The 25,000-nt window shown below is 35.9% G+C and overlaps 1 protein-coding gene across 1 annotated transcript in view; it reads left to right on the plus strand.

Annotated features, from left to right (window-relative positions):
• LOC135203775 (transient receptor potential-gamma protein-like) overlaps window positions 1–25,000 on the plus strand; it is a gene marked incomplete in the record, with an annotated part of 150,820 nt that overhangs the window by 58,662 nt on the left and 67,158 nt on the right. Inside the window, 7 exon segments of the mRNA XM_064233743.1 lie at window positions 6,392–6,534; window positions 8,271–8,472; window positions 11,574–11,744; window positions 14,257–14,491; window positions 15,867–16,022; window positions 17,047–17,186; window positions 23,169–23,186. Coding sequence (XP_064089813.1) covers window positions 6,392–6,534; window positions 8,271–8,472; window positions 11,574–11,744; window positions 14,257–14,491; window positions 15,867–16,022; window positions 17,047–17,186; window positions 23,169–23,186 — 1,065 coding nt within the window.

A 25,000-nucleotide genomic window follows, 5' to 3' on the forward strand; every position in this document is an offset into this window, starting at 1 on the left:
CACACATATATATATATATATATATATATATATATATATATATATATATATATATATATATATATAGAGAGAGAAGAGAGAGAGAGAGAGAGAGAGAAAGAGAGAGAGAGAGAGAGAATACAACGCAATATATTGCAAATATTTTCTAACATTTCAACCCAGTGTACACTCCATGTTAATCTGGTGGTCCGAAGTTCGAATCCCGGCTCGGCCAACGCGGAATCAGAGGAATTTATTTCTGGTGATAGAAATTCATTTCTCGGTATAGTGTGGTTCGGATCCCACAATAAGCTGTAGGTGACCAATTGCTTCCTAGCCACGTAAAAATATCTAATCCTTCGGGCCAGCCCTAGAAGAGCTGTTAATCAGCTCAGTGGTCTGGTTTAAAACTAAGATATACTTCTCCATGTTAATAAATATTTTAATAATAATAATTATAATTGACAGAAATTGTTATTCATCCTTTCATCAGTTCAAATTGTATACCAAAGTCATGCAAATAATCAACAAAGATTACTTTCATCGGCAACAAAATCGTAGACGACCACAGAAATAATAGCAATAATTAACAAATATTGTTTCTCTTCAACAAGCAAAATCGAAGACCAAAGAAACAAAAAGAATAATTAACAAAATATTGTTTCTCTTCAACAACCAAACTCTCAGACCAAAGACAATATCAGAGACCAAAAAGTTATTAACAATAATTAACAAGTGTTATTTCCCTTCAACAACCAAAACCAATGACCAGAAATACAGGGAATTTTATGCAAAAAAAAAATAAAGAACAATATTAACTCTCCTGGTAATGTCCTCTGGGGGCAGGCCAGATCTGTGCGTTGGCAAATCGTGTTTGTCTCCCTGAACAATTAGATTACCCAGCTCTCTCTCTCTCTCTCTCTCTCTCTCTCTCTCTCTCTCTCTCTCTCTCTCTCTCTCTCTCTCTCTCTCTCTATCGTGTTTATCCCGTATTCTTGGGCTCTTTCTCGGAAAGGTTGGGGGAAAGTTTAAAATTTTTTATCTCTACATTGATTCCTTGAAATATTGGAATTGCAGCAGATTTAGGACTCTCTCTCTCTCTCTCTCTCTCTCTCTCTCCTCTCTCTCTCTCTTCTCTCTCTCTCTCTCTCTCTGTTTCCTATGCCTGCCTTAATTTTTAAGCAGTTAAATTCAAAGGGGTTGTTTTTCCTCCGCGTTATATAGCCATTTTTTTTATGTTTCGCATCTTTTATTTAGAAAAAGACTTGCTATGATGATTTTGCTACATTTTGTTTTTGACGTTTTAAGAAAAAACTATTTTATTGTTGATTGTGATTGCACATAGCTAAGAATACACAAATATTCACACTCAAATGTATGTGATTAAGCTTGGTTAAGTGTATGAGAGAGAGAGAGAGAGAGAGAGAGAGAGAGAGAGAGCAAACTTGAATTAATTTAGTCAAAAATACCGAAAAATACATCTAGAGTGACACCTCAAATGGGTGTATATAACGCTCTCTCTCTCTCTCTCTCTCTCTCTCTCTCTCTCTCTCTCTCTCTCTCTCTCCTTTGGCCGGGTTCCATAATCATTATATTTGCCTTATTTCCCGCCCGCAATACTGGCCATTTCATTAAGATGGTTTTGGGGGGAGGGGGGTTGGGGGGGGATTCCCATTTTTGTTTTTTTTTTTTTTTTTTTTTTTTTTCTCAGCGCTGCGTTCGAAGATGAGTCCTGATTATAATGTGGTTGGTGTTTTTTTTTTTTTTTTTTTTTTTTTGTGAACTGTTATAGTATGGTAAATGCTGGCTTTTTTTTTGGTGGGGGGGGTGGTTTTAATTCTCTCTCTCTCTCTCTCTCTCTCTCTCTCTCTCTCTCTCTCTCTCTCTCTCTCTCTCTCTCGTAATTACTGATCAGTTGTATGCGTGGGTAATTGAGATAATAAAATACCTTTGATAAAAGAAAGCGATATTTTTTTTTATATATTTGCGTGTTTATAATATATATATATATATATATATATATATATATATATATATATATATATATATATATATATATATATACTGGATTAAGCTACATATGTCCTTTAACATCTAATGTATATGTTTAACCGAAGGGAGGAAATTTTTCAGTTAAGAAGAAATTCGTCGGCTCATGGTCAGGTCAGCAAGGTGACCCCGTCGTGATTATGGTATCGCGGGTTCGTTTCCCGCTACCGGACATCATGATTTCTTCATATTTCTCTGAACTTGGATCTCGGGGCTTTGTAGTGACAGGCGTATCCCAAAAAAAAAAAAAAAAAAAAAAAAGAGCAATGCATTTGAGAAGTTAAGAGGGCATTGTGGCTATTACATTACAATAATATTAAGTTATATATATATATATATATATAATATATATATATATATATATATATATATATAGCATTTAGCTATTACAATTACATATAATATATATATATATATATATATATATATATATATTATATATATACAATACGACATACATATACATTCGTGCATATTCTTAAGAAGCCAGCACTCGAAATTTGTAACGACGAAAGCAGCTCGACCGTGTACAAAAATGTCTTGAGATACTGAAACATACTAGACCAGGCGCTCTTCTCCTGGTATCTCAGTGGGAAAAATATGGGTCTTGATTACGCAAGGAAAAAAGCAAAAAACAAAAAAAAAAAAAAAAAGTATATTCGAAGGAAAAAAAATACTCTGAATTATTTACTCTTTTTCTTGTGCGTAATGTGTGTGGTTGGTTTTTTCTTTATGTATTGGGATGAATATTATCTCCTCTCTTCTCTCTCTCTCTCTCTCTCTCAATCTCTCTCTCTCTCTCTCTCTCTCTCTCTGTATATATGTGTTATTATATATATATATATATATATATTCAAGTAATCAATATATATTTTCCAGTCACGTTATGGTGATTTTTGTTTTTTTTTAGATTAGATATATTATATATATATTATATATAGATATATTATATATATATAATATATATATATATATAGATATAGAGAGAGAGAGAGAGAGAGAGAGAGAGAGAGAGAGAGAGAGAGAGAGAGAGTAGTTTTATTCTCTCTCTCTCTCTCTCACTCTTAATATATATATATCTCTATATATATATATATATATATATATATATATATATATTATGTGTGTGTGTGTAAGAGAGAGAGAGAGAGAGAGAGAGAGAGAGAGAGAGAGAGAGAGAGATATTAACCGACCATAAGCCAGACATAACGAAGATCCTTTATCTCTCCCGTTATCATCTCTTTCCTCTCATTCCTTGTTTATCTCACTTTTATAACCCATAAAGATTATCTTCCTATAACCTCGGTAGTTAATGTATCCCACCGACCTTATCTGATGGCCTGCGTTATGATAACTTATAACCGCATGTTATATTCTCTTACGGGTACCTTGATAGCTGAGGATAATTGGTCTGGGGAGGTCGACGTGGTGCTGATGCGGCTGTTATGTAATTGTCCATTGGCCTGTGGAATTATGGGAAGGTTGTTTTGTTGTTAAAAATATCACGGGATATCCCTCTTAGAATTTTTTTTTATAATAATATAAAAACTCGTTTTCCTATTCAGAAATGCCATTTTTTCTCGGTTCGTTAAATGGAAAAAAAAAAACACTTTTTCTGTTTAAATTACTGGGATTTTTTTATGAGTGTGTTAAGAGGAAATAAAAAAAACACTTGTTTACTTATTCAAAAATTCCAGTTCTTCTCATTTTGTTAAATGAAAATTATAAAAAAAACACGCGTTTTTGCAGTTTGTTAAAGCAAAATAAAACAGACACTTATTTTCCTATTTAAAGATACCAATTACTCTTGGTTGTTAAATGAAAATAAGAAAACACAGGGTTTTTTATGATTTTGTTTTTTATGGAAATAAATTCATACTTTTTCTTATTTAAAAATTACTTTGTTGGTTTGTTAAATAAAAATATGAAAAAAGTTTTTCCATTTAAAAACACCAGTTTTATTCAAGTTGTGTTTTAAAACGTAATTCTTGAACTTGAAATGCAACAAAGCGACTGTGTATCACGCTAAATTAAAAACTCGTCAATAAATTTCATCGAGAATAAAATACATTGTGAGTGTATTGTTTAATATCACAAACTAAACCTTCTGAATATATAAAAACTCATTATTTCTCAGCTTCTCTTTCTTATACATATTCCCTCACATTTTTATTTTTATTTTTATTTGTTAATGTATCCTCGTTTCTTCTCCTCCTTCTTCTTCTTCTTCTTCGAAGATGATTATCGAGATCGTTCTCTTACTTAAGAGCCACCAAGTCATTCTGGAACTCCCCTTGGTGGGTGACGAGGAGGGAGGGAGGGGGGGGGGAGTACTGTGTAGGGGGAGGGAGGGTGGAAGGACTGGATGCTCCTTAGAGCTCATGAGGGAGCGATCTGTTGATGTTATGGCACCGCCCACCCAGACTGACCCCCACGAGTCGTAAATCTATGAGTTTATGGGATTTTGATGGAGGGAGGGGGAGGGGGGGTGTTTTTGGGGTAGGGGACGGGGATTAAGGGGAAGGGGTAGGGGGTAGTGGGGTTCTGTATCTTTGAGTCATAAAAGCAGCATTATATTGTTGTTATTGTTGTTGTTTCTTTAGGTTTTTACTTTCACTTGAATAACATAAATAAAGATGCTTACGAAATCTCGATGGTTTGTTTGTAGAACGGATATGCTGATTGTCTGTTTGTTTCAAGGGGTTTGTGTCAGGCAACGCTGCTTGAATTTTAGGTGTTTGTTTAATTTCAAAGCCTAGGAAGGGGACGTGTTTGTCCCAGGTTTATATTGTCTAAAAAAAATCTGAAAAATGAATAAATAAAAGTAATATTTCATTTCAGTCTGTTGCTAGAGCTGTTTTCTTGCTCTGGCTGATTGTATTGGGAATCAATCAAGTTAAATTAATCCTTGTCAAGTTTAATTAACCATTTTTGAGTTCAGTTAATCCCTGTTAGATTATACTAGTTATGTCGAGTTAATTTATCCCTGTCAAGTTCAGTTAATACCTGTCAAGTTAAGTTAGTCCCTGTCAAGTTGAATTAATCACTGTCAAGGTAAATTAATCCCTGTCAAATTAAAATAATCTCTGTCAAGTTAAATCAATCCCTTTCAAGTTAAATTAACCCCTGTCAAGGTAAATTAATGTCTGTCAAGTTAAATTAGTGCCTGTCAAGTTAAATTGATTCCCATCTAGTTGAATAAATCCCTGTTGAGTTAATCCATTTCGATTTAAATAATGTTAAGTTAAATGAATCCCTTCCTGGTTAAATAAATTACTTTCAAGGTAAAATAATTTCCGTTATGTCAAATTAATCCATGTCAAGTTGACGATGGGCAAAGCGAGATGTTTTGTAAACAAGTTATGAACATTGTGACATACAAAACAAAAAGAAAGTCTCCTGAAAATGATAAACTTCTCGTCATCGCAGACTTAGAAGAAGAAGCTAATTAAAACTTCATCCAGTGAAAAATAGAGTGTTTTTTTATTAAAAAAAAGGGAGCTTTGAAGAAAATAAGAACCGAGGCTTCGTACCTTTGATACAAAGTTTTTGTATTATAAAGTTGCTGTAACTCTCATGTTTTCTTGTGTTTTCACGGGTGTTATTGTGTCGTGGCCACCAACATCTCTAAACATTAAGTTTGACATTCAATTTTTGGTGGGGGGATGAGGCTGTTAGCCCTCTGAGGGCTTATATACCAGCAGGGTCCAGCATTCCCGTGGTGGTCAGACATTGTAAAGTATGGGATTTTCTGTCGTCCTCTGTGCTTCTTGAATATTGTAACTAGGTTTTATTTTATTGTGTTGTTATTGCTAAAAGTTATATATATATTTCAATTGTGTAGATTGGTTTGTGTAGCTTTGGTCGTCTCGGTTCGTCCGGGTTATTTTTAATGTAGTTTTGTTGTCATGTTTAATATTATATTATATATATATTATATATATAATATATATATATATATATATACACATATATATATAATTTTGTTTATACATATATATATATATGTGTGTGTGTGTATACATATACAGACATGTATGTATGTATGTATATATATATATATATATATATATAGTATGTATGTATGTAGTATATATATATATATAATATATATATATATTATATATGCAATTTATGTATTGGTATACTAATTACTAATCATTCTCTCTCTCTCTCTCTCTCTCTCTCTCTCCTACCGTTGGTAACTTCTTTACCCACCCCATCCTACTTCATCCTATGTCATCCTTATCCTCCTCTCCTCCTCTCTCCTTCCTACTTCCTCTTCCTATTCCTCCTCCTCTTTTCCTCTTCCTTCCTTCTTCCTCCTCCTCCTCCTTTTCCTCTTCCTCCTTCCTCGTACCAGAGTTGGGAAGCCATCCCGCCCGAGACGGCCACGTTCACGCCGGACATCACGCCCCTCATACTGGCCGCCCACCGGGACAACTACGAGATCATCAAGATCCTGCTGGACAGGGGTGCCACTCTACCAGGCCCCCACGACCTGAGGTGGGTGGGATTTTGAAATTTATTTTTTATTATTATTTTTTTTTTTTAGATTAGGGTTGTTTTTTGTTCGTGTAATAAATTGTTTAGCAGTTTACTGTTGCTTTTGTGTTTACTTAAAAAAAATTATTCATTTCTTTGTTAATGTTTCGGTAATATTTTGGTGATATTTTTAATAGTTAAATAATTGTTAAGGAATACATTAATTTTTGTGATATTTTGTTTTTTTTGTATTATTGGATATATTTTATTTTACTAATATTTGCGTTCTGGAGAATCTTATAAGGCATCCTAAAGCATCCTATAACAAATCGTGCAGAACCCTACTTTACATCCATGCAGTATCCTATAATACATCCTAGAACATCCTATAACACATCGCACAGCATCCTATAATCCATCCTATAGAATCCTATTAATCCATCCTACAGCATCCTAGAATCTATCCTACAACCCATCCTACAGAATCCTATAATCCACCCTACAATCCATCCTACAGAATCCTATAATCCATCCTACAGAATCCTATAATCCATCCTACAATCCATCCTACAGAATCCTATAATCCATCCTACAGAATCCTATAATCCATCCTACAGCATCCTACAGAATCCTATAATTCATCCTATAGAATCCTATTAATCCATCTTACAGCATCCTAGAATCTATCCTACAACCCATCCTACAGAATCCTATAATCCACCCTACAGCATCCTACAGAATCCTTGAATCCATCCTAACAGAATCCTATAATCCATCTAACCCAATCCATTCCCCCCCTACAAATCCTAACCAAATCCATCCTAACCCATAACCTATAATCCATCCTACAAGAATCCTAATAATCCCATCCTAACCAACCCATCCTAACCAGAATCCTAAACCCAATACCTACGAAATCCTATAATCCTCCTACAGGATATCCTAGAATCCATCCTACAATCCATACTACAGGATCATACAATCCATCCTACAGAATCTAAATCCTCCTCAGAATCATATAATTCCATCCTACAACCCATCTACAGAATCTACAACCCATCCTACAGGAATACCATTAATCCACATACAACCCATCCTACAGAATACTATAAATCCATCCTAAACCCATCCTACAGAAGCCTACAAACCCTAGGCCTACAGAATCCTATAATCATCCTACAGAATCCTATAAGCCATCTACAGAAGCCATATAATCCATCCTAATACCGAAATTCCTACAGAATCGTACAACCAATCCTACCAGAATCCTATAATCCGCCTACAACCCATCCTCCATACAAGATCCTATAATTCATCCTACAAACCAATCTACAGAAACCCTACAACCCATCCTACAGAATCCTATAATCCATCCTACAACCCATCCTACAGAATCCTACAACCCATCCTACAGAATCCTATAATCCATCCTACAACCCATCCTACAGAATCCTACAACCCATCCTACAGAATCCTCCCCTAATCCCATCCTGCCAGAATCTATAAATCCCCAGCCTACAGAATCCAATAATCCATCCTACAACCCATCATAACGAATCCTACCACAGATCCTACAGAATCCTATAATCCATCCTTCATCATCCTATAATCCACCCTACAGCATCCTATAACCCATCCAACATCATCCCCTGATACCTGCAGAATCCTGCAGCCAATTGCGCAGCATCCTATAATCCATCCTCCCACAGCATCCTACTCAAGACTGAATCCTACTCCTCCTCCTCCTCCTTCGGCAGGTGCGGTTGCGAGGACTGCGTGACCTCCCGGCAGGAGGACTCCCTCAGACACAGCAGGAGTCGGATCAACGCCTACAGGGCGCTCGCGTCCCCCTCCCTCATCGCCCTGTCTTCGAAGGACCCGATCCTGACGGCGTTCGAGCTCTCCTGGGAGCTCCGAAGGCTCTCCTTCATGGAGCACGAGTTCCGCAGCGAGTACCAGGTGAGAGAGAGAGAGAGAGAGAGAGAGAGAGAGAGAGAGAGACTTTCTCTTTTCAGAAAAAGGGTGAGTTAGATTTTAGGTTTTTAATGAAAAGTCGTCATTTAGAGAGAAAGGAATGCAAAACTTTCTCATTTGAGAGAAAGAGAGAGAGATTGAGAGAGAGAGATGAGAGAGAGAGAGAGAGAGAGAGAGACTCAGAAAAGAGAGAAACTTTCTCTTTTAGAAAAAAGGTGAGTTAGATTTTAGGGTTTTTAATAAAAAGTCGTCATTTAGAGAGAAAGGGATTCTCTCTCAGGAATGCAAAACTTTCATTTGAGAGAGAGAGAGAGAGAGACTTTCTTATTTTAGAAAAAAGGTGAGTTAGATTTTAGGTTTTATAAAAAGTCGTCATTTAGAGAGAAGGGATTCTCTCTCAGGAATGCAAAACTTTTCATTTGAGAGGAGAGAGACTCAGAAAATAGAGAAACTTTCTCTTTTAGAAAAAAGGTGAGTTAGATTTTAGGTTTTTTAATAAAAAGTCGTCATTTAGAGAGAAAGGGATTCTCTCTCAGGAATGCAAAACTTTCATTTGAGAGAGAGAGAGAGAGAGGGGAGAGAGAGAGAGAGTAGAGAGAGAGAGAGAGTCAGAAAAGAGAGAAAAACTTCTCTTTTAGAAAAAAGTGAGTTAGATTTTAGGTTTTTAATAAAAAGTCGTCATTTTAGATAGAAAGGATTCTCTCTCAGGAATGCAAAAACTTTCATTTGAGAGAGAGAGAGAGAGAGGAGAGATTGAGAGGAGAGAGAGAGAGACTCAGAAAAGAGAGAAATTTCTCTTTTAGAAAAAAGGTGAGTTAGATTTTAGGTTTTTTAATAAAAAGTCGTCATTTAGAGAGAAAGGGATTCTCTCTCAGGAATGCAAAACTTTCATTTGAGAGAGAGAGAGAGAGAGAGAGAGAGAGAGAGAGAGAGAGAGAGAGAGAGAGACTCAGAAAAGAGAGAAACTTCTCTTTTAGAAAAAGGTGAGGTTAGATTTTAGGTTTTTTAATAAAAGTCGTCATTTAGATAGAAAGGGATTCTCTTTTAGGAATGCAAAACTTTCATTTGAGGAGACGAGATTTGAGAGAGAGAGAGAGAGAGAGAGAGATTAGTTTCAGAAGCTAAACCTTCTCCTTCCTGAAATACATAGATAGCAGACATAACAGGTATGTTCTTCCTTTAAAATAAGATCTGGGTAAAAAGAAAGAGAGAGAGAGAACACGTTCACCCAATTTCCCATTCCAGGAGTGACCTCTGTATACTCCCGCGAATTTGACCTGAGATCGTGGATGATCGAGAACCTATTTCTCGAGAACTGAGAGGGAAGAGATTTTCAGTTTGACCTCTGCCATTTCGAAACTCTTTCTTCAGTTTTTTTTATTTTTATTTTTTAGGATTCTGGTTTTTTTTAGGAACTTTAGGGATTTTAGGTTAAAAAGATGATTGATTCAAGTGTTAGGTTAGTTCTATCGATTAGTTTTTGCGGTTGATGGTCATTTTTATCCGTTTTTATTTATTTATATATATATATATATATTTTGCAAATTGGTAAATACATCTGTATTTTTATTGCAGTAGTTTTGAGGCTTCTCATTTTATTTTATATATATACGTATACATATATATAATCCTAACCTACATTTAAACATAGTTCCTCATTGGACGAGTGGTTATGTGCTCGCCTACCAATTCGGTAGTCCGAGTTCGATTCCCCGCTCTGCCAACATGGAATCAGAGGAATTTATTTCTGGGGATTAGAAATTAATTTCTCGAAATAATGTGATTTGGATCCCACAGTAAGCTGTAGGTCCCGTTGCTAGGTAACCAATTGGTTTCCGGCCACGTACAAATATCTAATCCTTCGGCCCAGCCCTGAGAGAGCTGTTAATCAGCTCAGTGGTCTGGTTAGACAAAGATATACTTTCTTTTATAACAGTTAAAGATATCTACAATCATTTTAATTTCACCCTCACAACATACAAACTTGCTCAAATAAAATCTCCTTCATTTTTGCGCGCGCTCCAGCCCCAATCGCAAGAATATATTCCCAAAGGAAATATATTATTCTACTTCGCAGCTCCATCCGCCAGGGAAAATTAATTTCCCCCACTTTATAAATTTCACGAAGGAAAGTTATTTCAGAAGTTCGTCGGGTGATTAGCCTCTGGCTACGAAGGACTTTCGGGGGAAATTTTATTTCGTCATTAAAGCGTTTCTGTTGCACGAAAGGTAGAGATGTTGATTTGGGTATTTTTGAGTTTGAGTAATGAGTCATAAAATGGACGCTGAATTCTTTTCATAATTATTGTTATTGGAATTTTACAAAGGACTCTTCAAGTGCAAGTGGTGAAATATTTACTAGTGCGACCAGACCGTTAGAGTTGACGGTAGTGTAAGTCCCTGAGGACATTACGTATACCGTCCTAAATCTTGGACCAAGGTAACCCCATATAGGCCAGTGGTGACAGAAACTGAACTTTGAATGGATTATATAAAGTGGAAGGAGGGAGTGTGTGAATATACAGATAAATATTTTACGAATAGTGTTTTATTAATCAAAATGTTCGCACAATTGTTAATTGTCCTTTATCCTTATCAGCATCAGTGTCTCCGAAAAATTCAAGGTTGTTTCTGAACCAGATGTTACAAAATAGTTCCACTTTCCTCTTAACTCTCCCCACTTTCATTTCTTTTTATTTTTAACTGAGGCAGAGCCATACATTAGCTTTGACATCCATCGCTTTCCAGGTTAACAATCGTTCTTCATTTTCAGGGCTAAGCCTTATCAAATCCCCCAGTCTGCTGTTAGGGGATATCAGGGTCTGTAAAGTTTATGTTCATGGGTGTCGTGGGGCTCTAAACGTTTTTTCCGTGGGGTTTAACACCTGAAATAAATCCTTAAATCCTCCTTCCTCCTCCTCCTCCTCCTCCTCCTCCTCCTCCTCCACTCTGCAGATATCACAGACCTCAACAGTTTTTTTTCCTTTGTTTTAGTAGGAGTTCTGGCTTCTTATACTGGAGCCAATGTATACCCCCAAAACACATTGTTTACATCCTCTTCTTACTCTTCTTCTTCCTCCCCGCAGGAACTGAGAAAGCAGGTGCAGGACTTCGCCACGGCGCTGCTGGACCACACCCGCTCCTCCTTCGAACTCGAGGTCCTCCTCAACCACGACCCCACGGGACCCCCCCACGAACACGGCGAGAGGATGCACTTGAACAGACTCAAACTGGCCATCAAGCTCAAACAGAAGAAGGTAAGGAGTGGTGGGTGTTTTGGAGGAGGGAGGAGGAGGAAGGAGGGGGCCTCTGGGTTTTATTTTGGGAGTTGGGTGGGGGGGAGGAATACGACAAGATGGGAGGGGTTGGTTTGGTAGTAGGTGGTAAAACTGATTTGGGTAATTTTGAGCTATTATTATTATTATTATTATTTATTATTATTATTATTATTATTATTATTATTATTATAACAAGTTGCAGATTATGTATCATTATTATTATTATTGTACAAGTTGCAGATTACGTATCATAAATGTCATTATTATTATTATTATTATTATTATTATTATTATTATTATTATTATTATTATTACTACACCACTTACAAACCATCACTATCATCATCATCATCACATCATATAACCAAGACTGCTCTTGAAGTCATATCACCGGCATCTGAAGAAAGAAAAAACATTCATTATAAAAAAAAAAAGACAATGGCCAGCGAGACCTTCAGGGTATTAGACTCTGCCTTCGTTTCGCGTCTCAGAAAATCCGGAATTTTAATTTGCGTTCTCTTTTGTGTTTCCTCCCATCCCGAGGCTGCTGATTAGGAGAGAGAGAGAGAGACGCTGCTTGTGTTTTTAATGAGTCTCACTTCTTCTCATTTCTTAAAGTTCAAGTTTGTGAGTTTGTGTTAGCTTGTGTTTGTGACTTTTTTCTTTCAATTTTGCTTGGGAATTGGCGTGCAAGAGCCCGTGCCTGAACAAAGAATGACGTTGATCCTCTCTCTCTCTCTCTCTCCTTTGGAACCCAGACGCATCTAAACCCATGTAAGCTACTCTCTCTCTCTCTCTCTCTCTCTCTCTCTCTCTCTCTCTCTCTCTCTCTCTCTAAACTTAAACAGCTGGTAAACAGCCCTTGAATACCAATGAGCTTAACTTTTATGTGTTTGCGCTCGAGTTTATATTTAAAAAGTGGAGTATGGTTATCGCATGAGTCTAATAACCTACACTCGAGGGGAGCTGATAAGCAGGAAGACTCTCTCTCTCTCTCTCTCTCTCTCTCTCTCTCTCTCTCTCTCTCTCTCTCTCTCTCTCGTTCCTTTGTGTTTTGTTTCTTTTGTTATTTTTACGTGTGTCCACACGTACACACACACACACACACACACACACACACACACACACACACAGATAATCAAATGATGTTATGTATGAGATAGTACGTTTCATAATTCTTAGGTAATAAAAACAATTTTTATTTGTTTAACATTTTCTAGGTAAGTCCATGCCAGAGAGAGAGAGAGAGTGTATACTCCCGCTGTTTATAAACGCTTTTAATTCCACCATTCACGGCCAGTTTAATGTGGCTACGAATTTTATTTCATTACCTTTTTTTTTACTTATCTTGTCATATTTCTTTTTTATTTTATTTCGGCACCTCTGAAAAGCCTGCCAGTTCGTCAAATATCTTTCCACTCTGTTAACCCCACAAACACGCGCGCGCCCGCGGTCCTTCGGTGGTAAAATTTATAAGAGAGGAGCTTTTGTCGGAACGAAGGCGTGGGGAGAGAGAGAGAGAGAGAGAGAGAGAGAGAGAGAGAGAGAGAGAGAGAGCTTAAAGGGGCATGTAAATTTCCCATCTCGTATTATGACGTCGGTGGATGACACTAACCTGAGACCCTAAGGAAAGATATGTTCTGGAACATGGGGATGTCCTCGTCTCTCTCTCTCTCTCTCCTCTCTCTCTCTCTCTCTCTCTCTCTCTCTCAGAAGAAGAAGAAGAAAAAGAAGAAGAATACTTACTCACTCCTGTCTATTTTCTGCATTGCTAATTTGAGTAGTATTCGTAGCAGCATCAATATTTTTGCAATCAGCCGCCATCCCCAAAAAAAACCTTAAAATGGGCGTGGCTCAGATCATCGGCGACATACGTGTACGACTACGACGTTGTGAATCTAGTCGTGATGCTGTCGTAAGTATACATTGTGTACGTCGTACCGTTGTCGTAATCAGCTGATTTTTTAAGCCCCAAAAACAAGCCATTACGACGGTCGCGGGCTCGAATCGCTGATGTGAGTCCCGGGCTTTAGTCATCAATATTATAATCAGGTTTTTTGAGGAAAATTTTTCGAAAAAGTCTTTTAGGCGAAAACTTTTGGAAAAAACCTTTTTTTGGAAAATTTTTGGAAACATCTTTTTGGGGAAAATTTTGGAAAAAAAATTTTTCGGGGGAAAATTTTTGGAAAAAAATTTTGGGGGAAAAACTTTTGGAATAAGAACATTTTTTTGGAAAATGATTGGAAAATTTTTAGGGGGAAGATTTCTTGAAAAAAATTTTGGGGGGAAAATTTTGGAAAAATTATTTTGGGGAAAATTTTTGGAAAAATTTTTTGTAGCATTAAACATTTGTTTATTAATAATGAAAAACTGAAATTTATCAGCGCTTGCAGTCTTGCTTGACCAAACAGCAACAGTTCTCCAGAAACAAACGCTACAATAATATTAAATCGAGCAATGTTTAAGCAACGTATCTCCCTTCCACCTACAGTTTGTAGCCCACCCGAACGTGCAGCAGCTGCTGGCCTCCATCTGGTACGAGGGTCTTCCGGGATTCCGCCGCAAGAACATGGCGCTGCAGGCGCTGGAGATCGTCAAGATCGGCCTCCTGTTCCCCATCTTCTCCATAGTGTACGTCCTGGCGCCCCACACCTCCTTCGGGCAGACGATGCGCAAACCTTTCATCAAGTTCATCTGCCACTCAGCCTCCTACCTTCTCTTTCTGTGTGAGTGTGACGACTGGATTAGCCTAGGATTAGTTCAAGTTCTCAGTGAGGATGGCGCGCTAGCCTTCAGTTACTTCAGTAGAGTAGGCTACATAAGAGGACTGAGTTAGGCTAGGATTGATTGGTCTAAGTTCAGTAAAGGTTAGCCTTCAGATTAGTTCAGTAGGCTGCGTTACGATGGAACGCCATAAATACTTCAGACTAGTTTAGTAGAGTTTATTCACCATTAATAGCAAAGTAATATAACTAGTTGACTAAAATGGCAGCAGTTTGGAGGTTTTTGTAATAATTTACCCAGTAGCAAAGTAATAGACCAAGTTGACTAAAATGGCAACAGCTTTGATGTTTGATTTTATAATAATTTAACTAATTACCCAACTTCTGTTTCTTTATGCGTATAATTGGAAGTTAATTGTTTAAGTTTGTTACTTATACTGGTTTTAAAAAGTCCAAGTCTTCATTATTTACACCTTTGGCTTCATTATATCTGAAAGTTAGGAAATTAGTTTTCTCGAAAGTGAAATCGACACAGGCGTCGATATAAGAATGAGAGAGAGCTGGGTACGTGAAATGGTGCGCGTAAAAATAGTGAACTACAGTGAGAGTAGGTCCTGCCATACAGAAAAAATTAAAGAGATAAATGAATTGCAGCTTTTTGTTTATTTATTAATAATGGATTTATTTATGTGACAATTTGTTTTACATCATTTACGAAATAGGGTAGATACTAACATTGAGGTTTGTAAAGGATGTGACAATTTACTTTGGAAAAACAAAATTCAATGAATATATTCAATCAGTTTTTCTTTAATCTTAAGCCTTTTAGAACTTTATTTGTATAAGTAACAAAGTAAAATAATTTGTTTACTTTTATTTTTTTTAATTAATCATCACTTAGAAGATGCCAATTACTAACAATAGGTTTTACAATGCCTTCATGCCCTTGTAATTACATATCCGTAAAAAAGACAAATGCAATACATATTCGTAAAAAAACAAATGCAATATACAGTCATATATTTCCGCAATTATTCTGTGTTTATTATGCCATGTAGACTTTATTTTTGTATAGAAAAAGTTAAAATGAAAAAAAATTGCAATTTTTTATGTATTTATTTATAATTTTTTCCGTAAAAAAACGAATGAATATATATATATAGTCATATATTTCTGCGATTATTTTGTTCCTTATGCCAGGTAAACTTTGTTTTTGTATAGAAAAAGTTAGTGAAAAAAATTTTTTAATTTTGTTTATGTATGTATGTATTTATTCTTTTTTTTTTTGCAGTTCTTATTTAATATTTTTTGTATTTTTAATTTTTAAATTTATTTATTATCATTATTATTTTATTGTTATTATTTTATTTTTTTGCAGTTTTGCTAATCCTGGCCTCCCAGAGAATCGAAACTGTGATAGTAGATTGGATTGGCGTCACGGAGATGCTCAAGAAGTGGGTTGCTACAGACGTCACCACTAGGAGGGGCGCCCCCCCTAGTCTTGTCGAGTGGCTGATTTTAGCGTGGGTCTTCGGTAGGTATTTTTTTTTTTTTTTTTTACTTTTTCTTTTCTTATTTTTCGTAATTTATGTTAATTAGTGCATATACTCTCTCTCATCTCTCTCTCTCTCTCTCTCTCTCTCTCTCTCTCTCTCTCTCTCTCTCATCTAAAAGAAATTTTTATCTCGGGAATATCGTGTGATATCTAGATGATACGGATATCTCTCTCTCTCTCTCTCTCTCTCTCTCTCTCTCTCTCTCATCATATAGAAATTTTTATCTCGGGAATATCTTGTGATATCTATATGATACGGATCTCTCTCTCTCTCTCTCTCTCTTCTCTCTCTCTCTCTCTCTCTCTCTCATCTAAAAGAAAATTTATCTCAGGAATATCTTGGTGATATAGATGTCGATTATATCTCGCAATATCATTTCTTGCTCTGGGGAATATTATATATTCTGGTTTCCCCAATATCATTTATTTTTGTATTCGTTCTTTCTTATTATAGAATTTTTTCTCGAAAATCATTTTTTGCTTATAAGAGGAAATTTTGTATCTTATTTTAATGATCATGCACTTGTCATTAGTTTTTTTTAATTAGAACAAAATTTATTTTATTTCTGTTCGCATTAGTTATAGAATTGTTTCGTAACTAAAACCATCTTAATTTTTTTTATATCAGTAATTTATCTTCTGTAAATAGAGTATGAGGAATTTCTAATATATATTCAGCCGTGTAACAGGAAATTGAAATTATGAGCCAAATGAACAGTTTCTTAACAATATCTTTCAATCAGTGATTTCAAAACTTTCAAGACAACGGGTTTTGTTTCATCATTAAACAGTAGAGCAAAATGTTTTGAAACTTGAGTGCTATCAACTTTACCTTGCCAGTCTCAGCAGTCTGCCTCAAACTTCGTAAACGAGAGAGTTGTATCTCTGCACTAATCAGCATAACTTAAAACGTTTCTGAACTTGGGTGTCATCAACTTACCGTACCAGTTTCTGTAACCTGTTTCGCCAGCTTCTCTAATCTGCCTCACTCACCCCCATCCAGGGCTGATATGGTCGGAGATCAAGCAGCTGTGGGACGTGGGCTTACGGGAGTACGTAGCCGACATGTGGAATGTGATAGACTTCATAACGAATGCTCTCTATGTGGCCACAATAGCTCTAAGGATTGTTGCTTACTATCAGGTAAGTTTCCAAAAAGGACTGACTGTAAGAGCCTCATGTCACCGGTGTGTTGGCAAGTCAGCTGTTGCTGTGTTGCTGTATTACTGCTACTGCTACTGGTGCTGCTGCTACTGCTGCTGTTCCTGTTCTGTTGCTGTTGCAATGGTGCCTGTGACCAGCATATGGAGAGAGGAAGTTATGTTTTTTTTTACCCTTTGACTTGACTTTAACGCTCTTTATATATTATCATCTTTGATACGATACTCTCGTAGATTTTGTTACCATCACAGATATGCCATGTTTTGCCTCACTTTGTCAATTTAATCATCAACCCCATACCTGGATTATGGCAAGAATTAGGTGCAGACTTGCATGTCAAGTTGTAGAAAATTTTCTATAGGGGGAGCCCATTTCCTTTTGATAATGATCAATCTTATCCGTTGAAGTTTTTGTTTATTTTTTAATAATATATAATAATAATCAAGTTGTGTGTACCACCACCCTTTACACGTACTGAAGAAGACGTCACTAGTTTTCATAGCATCCTTGGCAAAGCCATGTCCTTGTATAAAACGCTCTCTGAAAAGGTCATCTGAGACCAAGACTTAGGTTTGGTGCTGTTCAACCCACTGTCCCCCCAATTATCTCTGTTCACATTATGAAGAGCATCAACATTATGTTAACCTCAATGTTTTTGTAATCGTAATTTCAAAATATTATTTGAAATTTTTGGTTAGGCTTGCCTCTTCATAGGTCATTTTGCTTGAATTAGCATGCAGTGTTTTTCCAGAATCAGCCAATAATGTGAATTGTGCCGATTTACGTCTTTTATGTGGACGGTTGCATTTTATTCAACTTTACATTTGTCTTTTATATTTTATCATGTACTTTTTATCAGCATGTTTAATTATAATTATTCAGTGTCTTCTCCCTTGTTATTAGTTGTGCATTTGGTCAATGTGTTGTATGGTTTGATGTGTCAAGGCTTATCCCATCAGAATGAATGGCAACCCAGAAGGTCCAAATATGGATTTATCATTTCCAGACGTCTTTAAAATCATGAATGATTATAGACCCCTTGGTATAAAGGTAAGAATTAGGAGGATGTTTACTTACAAAATGATATTTGAATAACAAACCACAATACATACATATGTATATATATACTAAAAGACTTTCAAAACTTTCTTTACACTAACTGAAAAACTAGGGGTCAGGTTGATGAAATACACGTACACTGGAATCCTTTAGATAAAGACAAAGACTACAAAGAAATTATTAAAGATTTATATATAGGATTCAAGAAAGTCCCGGGATATTTCACCTGAATATTCTACTTCTCTCCTTTGTACTTAGTAGTAGTAGTGTGACCGAGAAGTTCGAAGTGATGGAGAACTGATACTGATCAGTTTAGTGAGGCCTTTCTGTCCCTTCTGTATGTTAGATTAGGTTAAATTATTGTTTAAATGTTATCATCAGTATATGCAAATAAAACAAAAAGCCATCTAAATGTCTTTGGCTTTCATTCCATACAAATACAGTACTTTGGAACTTATAAACTTGTCCTTTTTATGATATGGGTTAGAAAAGCAGATTATACATTGATTAACTAATGAGCAGGAGTTTCAAGGTATTCACTTGAATTCCTTCCATCTTAATAATGGCACTTACTATGAAGGCAGCAGAAGAGCCCAATCCCATTGGAAGCACCCTGCCTACAATCTCATATGCATAGCACACTGTCATTGGATTGTCATTGCCATTTGCTGTCACGCTCACCATTCATTCCTCCATAAAAAAGCAGATTCTTCATGCCAGCCCAATGACAGCCAAGTGTTCTGGTTGAAAAAAATTATGAATGCAGTTTATGTTGTCATTCTGTGTAGCTCTCAGAATTGTTGTGGAGGATTATACTGAATGTATATTATATGTATGTGAAGTAGTGATTAAGGAACAATTTTGCCTGTCAGTATTTGATGTACGTATGTTCTTTTAGTAAGTGACGTAAGTTTCACTGTAATTAGTTTAGATTTTTGTTGTAAGAACTTTTGGGCCCCAGGGTTTTCAACAGAGTAAAATCGAAAGTTTTATCTTTTTTCTAAAATATGTTTCACATGGAAGATTTACTCATTATGCCAAGTGACTGTGCTGTTTGTTACCATACATGTAATATTTATTTCTAATTTTACACTAATTGTATTATGTGTACAGTATATAGTAATATATCTGTAATGATGCAGATTTTCAAGATTATCAGACCTATATTGAACACGACAAGTTTTTTAAAGGGTGACAGGTATCGTAGTATATACGTACGCTGTACCTTACACTTGGTAACAACAAAATGAAAAGGCTGTTAGGTAAAATTGATTATGGACATTTCCAGATGGAAAAAAGACACTTTTCTGCCATTCTACTGTTTGGAGAGACATGAGCTTAAGATCATAGGTTGTGATCAGTATAGTGTTTTAAGTTATAAGAGTGGTTCATGAGACATCCTTAATTTTACTAATCGCTGTACCATGAGTGGGATTTCTCGATGTTACTGTAACAAAAATCATTCAAAGCTAAAATGTGATGCTTTTTGAATAGGAGAATTTATTAGTGTGTTGTTGCAGTGTAAATTGCAGCTGATTAATGTCAGCTTCATAATTTAGGCCTTGTCATGTAAAAAAAAGGTTTAAAGGATTTGATCATCTGAGCATAGATCATGAAATTTCCTTGGATCTATATTTATCTCTGCTGATGAAGTTGGTTAGAGGACATTTTTTCATCTGTGTCTGTGTATATGTGTGATCATTTGAAGGAACTTGACAAATATATTCATTGGGTGATTTTTTGAGTGACTGTTCCGGCGAAAAATGAGCCATCTTCCAAGTTTTATGTACTATAATGGTATGATGAAAATAAATCAGCTCAAAGCTGATGATGCATTGCTTTGAAGTTTAAATCAACACTAAGCTGCTTTCCTCCAAAGGTTAAACATGATGAATATATTTACAAGATGTCATCACATTGTGCTCAACCATTCTTGAGAAGTTCTAAGTTCAAGATATGGCAACCAAACATTAGAGTCATGAAGGACTTGATTATTCCCTCTGTTTGTTCATCTGTCTGTTTTATGCATCCATTTGTCTTGTCTGTCATTCTGTCCATCTCTTTGTCTGTTTCTTAGCCACTGAGTCTGCTGTTCTAACCTAATCACTGCAGCTGCGACTACACAGTTGAAAGGGTTCCAGTAACAGATATGCATGAAGGTAGATTATCCATCAATTTGTCTCTCGGGCTGTATCACACACGCCATGTCATCACTACTCGGCCTATGTTGTTTTAGCGATTATTGGCAAACTTAGTAAAACTCTAGGTCTTCATGCATAGATCTGTGTGAGGTGAAATTGCCTGTCACTCTTACCTGGTCATTACAACTTGGACTCTCCATTTGAAGGAATTTCAGTCAAATTAGAGTGCATAGACTACATGAAGGAAGACTGGTCTTCTCGTCATTGTAACTTCCTATGTGGTTGATGGGATTTCGGTTGACCCTGGGTCAAGGTCAAGGTCAGGAGGCCTGGCTCATACAGCAAATGCGCATAGAAGACTATTGCCTTTCCATCAGTTTTATGTCATTGTTGCATTTTACATTTTTTAAGGGATTTATGTCGAACTCCTCTTGTGCATTTGGTGGGGTTTCAGTCAAACTAACAATTTATCTTTGCAATTCCTTTAATGGTTTCTTCTTCAGCGTTTCATCAGTTGGAATGCCCTTAGAGATGAGGGCTGGGGAGGAATGTGTGTTGCATTTACAATGTTCTCAGGAAGCTTGTTATTCTGAGCTGATCATTTTAATACTTCCAAGAAATAGGCTCTGTTTGTTTATTTAGTAGCTCGTGTGTTATTGTTTCTGTTTCAGTGATTTTTTGCATTTAGGTCACACAAAGTGATTCTGTACGAATTATGAAAAGGCCCAGGTTTGGCTCTTGCTTCTGGCAAAACTTGCATATTGTTGTTGCAAAATTTGTACTCTTGTGTATACACTTTGCAATTGTATTTTGTACATAGCTTGTTTTGAACATGATATCAGGTGACATGTGAAATTATTTATTATGGGTCCTTAATTCCAAGTGTAGTAGGCTACTACAATAGTTGCCAGTGCAGGAAGAAATCATTGCATATCCATGAGCTTGGTAATGCCTTTATTAATTACTAAAACTTAGTCATACTGGTTTTCAGTCCTATGGTTGCATGTATGTCTTGGATGTTATCAAAATCTCTTATTTTTACAATGCACACACATATATACATACACTACTCATATTTTCACATTTTTCATTATGTATTCATTTATCTTATTGAACCTTTATGATTGGATAATTGGCAAAGTTACCCAAAACAAGTAAACTTTTTATCAACCACTGTAGAAAAATTTCCCCTCTCTCCCTCTCATTCTATGAAGATGATGAATTAGAGGTAAAAGTTTTATAAAAACTTCTTCTATATTCAGTGTTTGAAGCTGACCAAGAGTCACAAAGCAACTTTTTCAATATTTGGAAATGATAGTTTAATTTTCTTTCCTCACTTTTTTTTAACTTGAAAAATCTTTTTCTCATTATGGGATGTTGCATGATTTATTGATGCCTGTAGTTATACTTCCAGAGAGAGAGAGAGAGAGAGATCGAAAATTAAACTTTGATCCCATAAACCAGCTTTTAAAGGTCAATTATCATCACTGTTTGAATTTGCACAAACATCTAGTGAAAAATATGCTAAGAATTGAGGTGCGCTTAAAACAACAAGTACATAATAATGAAATGAACTTCACTGTGTTTCTGGGAGGACAAATCCACCTTTCACAGTAAGGCAGAGTTCAACTCTGATAATATACCCTATTGTGTAATGAGATTTATGGGAAGAACTCACAGTTTTCTTAGTTTGTGAAAGATAAATAGTTTTGTAAGGATGTTCCCATTTCTCTTCAAAGCTCTCTTAGAGTATGTAGGCCCCCTATACAGTGAAAAGAAAATGCATTGTAATCAGACGCTAATTTTTGCTGGGATGTTCAGTGAATCAGCTACAAGAGACACTTGACTTCTCTTCACTACTATTGTGTATTTCAGTGTCCTTCCTTTATTTCATTGCTCTCTTGTTTTCAAAAGAAAAATGTCTGTCCCTTGAGTCATCCTACAAGTTTAGGATTATGCTGGAATGTGTGAATACTTAGCTGTAAGAACCAACATTGCCTATATTTATTAATGTTTTCTTTTTGGTGTAACTCATCGGCTTTCCTAATACAGTGGTCCCCTCATATTCACGGGGGATGCGTACCAGACACCCCACCGCGAATGTTTAGAACCCGCAAATAGTTGGAACCTTTATAAAAACGCTGAAAATGAGCTATTTTGGTCGGTAAAACTCAAGAAAAGCCCGCTAAAAATTTTATACCTGGTTTTTTTAATAGTTTTATCACAAAAAGTCCATTTTGTGATGAAATTGACAAAGAAAAAACAGGAATTTCTGGATATTTTTCATATGAAAATACCACGAATAGGCAAATTTCCAGTGAATAATAGGTAGATATGGTTCAGAGAGAAATCCGCAAATCCGTGAGTCCGCGAATCGAGAGAACGTGAATACGGGGGGGGCCCACTGTACATATATCCATTCGCATACAATTTATGTGGCTGTGTATGTGCTATGTATGTACCTAAACCGATTCATGCAGATGTAGAAATGTATCTGATTGCGTGGTGTGTACTTGTTTACTATACTGTACATAGAAATGTGTAACGTTAGGATTTGTATGCATATATATATAAAGCATACAAATGCCTAGACAGTACGTATAGCGTACTGTATGCAAATACATATTCTTACACACTTGGAAATACATTTCTGTGTCGTCATGTCTGGTAAATTAACATGTCACCTCTGATGTAGTTTTGTTGGCAATTTTCTAAAAAGTTTTTCCTGTTTTTTTCTCCCTCACCTGCCATTGCTTTCATTTAGGAGCCTAAGATAATTCAGGTTAGTGGCATTTTTCTTGATTATAGATGGGCATTTTGCTATGTTCTGCAGTGATGTATATAGAGCACTTGCGTTGGTTTTACAGAGTCGTACAGATGTGAGCGCGTGTGTAGGCCTGTGTGTATATACATGTACGCTTACATACACGTAATCGTGCACAGCACATTGGGGCAAAGCTGCATTCCACACGCTAGATTTCCGAGTGTCCGAGATGCCTCTATCTGCCTTCAGAAATACTCTTCTTTGGTAGTACTCCTTATATTTTGAGTTGAGACATGTACATATATTAGATTTTACATGTATATACCTATGCAAGATTTCAAGGAAAGGTAAAACAAGAGGAAAAAGGTCATAAGAAAAAATTGCTGTAAATTGGAGCACTTACTGGAAAAGAATATAGATATTGTCTCATATTATGAGACAACCATTAATAGAAAATTTCCCAAACTAACATAAGTCTCCTTTTAAAAATGTATTACCTAATATGCAGATTTTCTGTATATTTACACACAAACACATGTACAAATACATATATCTTTTTCAGGTGGACTATGTCCATTTACTGTAAATAATGGATTACCTGTATCTTAAGCATTGAATTACTGTACATGTAAATAAACAATGACTGGATTTACTGAGAAGTAATACAAGGGTACTTCATATCTCCTGTGGAATTCTTTTGTAGATAAACTGTGCTTCCTACTCTCACTTCAGTGCTTGACGGTGAATGCAGTCTGGATGTGTTCAGGTTAAATATCAGGTGTATATAGTACAGTGTACAGGTTCAAAACAAAACCTTGAGGCTTGAAATAAATTTATTTATTCTCATATTTTGCCATTCCAAATAACAAATGTATATGTAATGAGTGATGTGGTGTGGGGAGGGTACTTCCTTATTTTTGTTTACTCAGTCTTTTATTTATTTTTTCCCCTTCCACCCAAAAGGTGATTTGGTTAATGCAATGAACCTAGCTACTGTCAAAAGACATCTTTCGTTTCTAACACTTGAAAATAGCCTTTTGTAATTATTGATTCACTGGTGTCAAGAAATGCAATTTGAATAGAATAATAATTGAATTTTATCAACAAGACCTGTACTTTTGAAAAACAAGGAACATATTTTCAAAAAACCTATGAAACAAGAGAAAAGGTTAGGAATTCTGAGAAGTAAATGATGATAAAAATTAAAAATGTCCTCACAGATGTGGTGCATAAACTGCTATACATCCTCTTAAACACCATATTGAGTATGAGCATCCACTGTCTCAAGTCCACAATATTTGTATTGTTTCATCTCTGAACAGCCAAAGCTGAAAAGGACACTTCAGTGTCCTAGAAACATCTCGTACTAATTTTGATATCTGTCAGTGAACAACCATTTTATACCAGCGTTGAAACCCTAAATTTCATTTAGAACATTTTAGATTTGATTTGATTTTTATTTCAGGATGGTTGAAGACTCCTTATGAGTAGGACAAATGATTTGCAGCTGTGAGGGATCTTTGATAGCTTTTAATTTATTGCATTTTCTTTCATCTTTATTTTGGCCTCCTTAATTAAGCAACCTTAGAGCAATATGCCCATATTTCAATAAAGAGTAAAAATGCCACTAAATTCTAAATTATCCTTTAAATAGTTTTCATAAAACTTTAAGACAGATAGGGGGGTTAAATGTTCTTTTAATGTCAGTTATTTGGATAATGAATGCATAAGGGAATAGATCAGAAAACTACTAATGTAGATGAATTTTCTTTAGTGAAATATTTCAGGTTTTTAAAGTGTTTTCATGTAATAGTCAAGGCCTTTGAACTTCT

Source organism: Macrobrachium nipponense, chromosome 36 (assembly GCF_015104395.2).
Source record: "Macrobrachium nipponense isolate FS-2020 chromosome 36, ASM1510439v2, whole genome shotgun sequence".
Lineage (NCBI taxonomy): Eukaryota > Metazoa > Arthropoda > Malacostraca > Decapoda > Palaemonidae > Macrobrachium > Macrobrachium nipponense.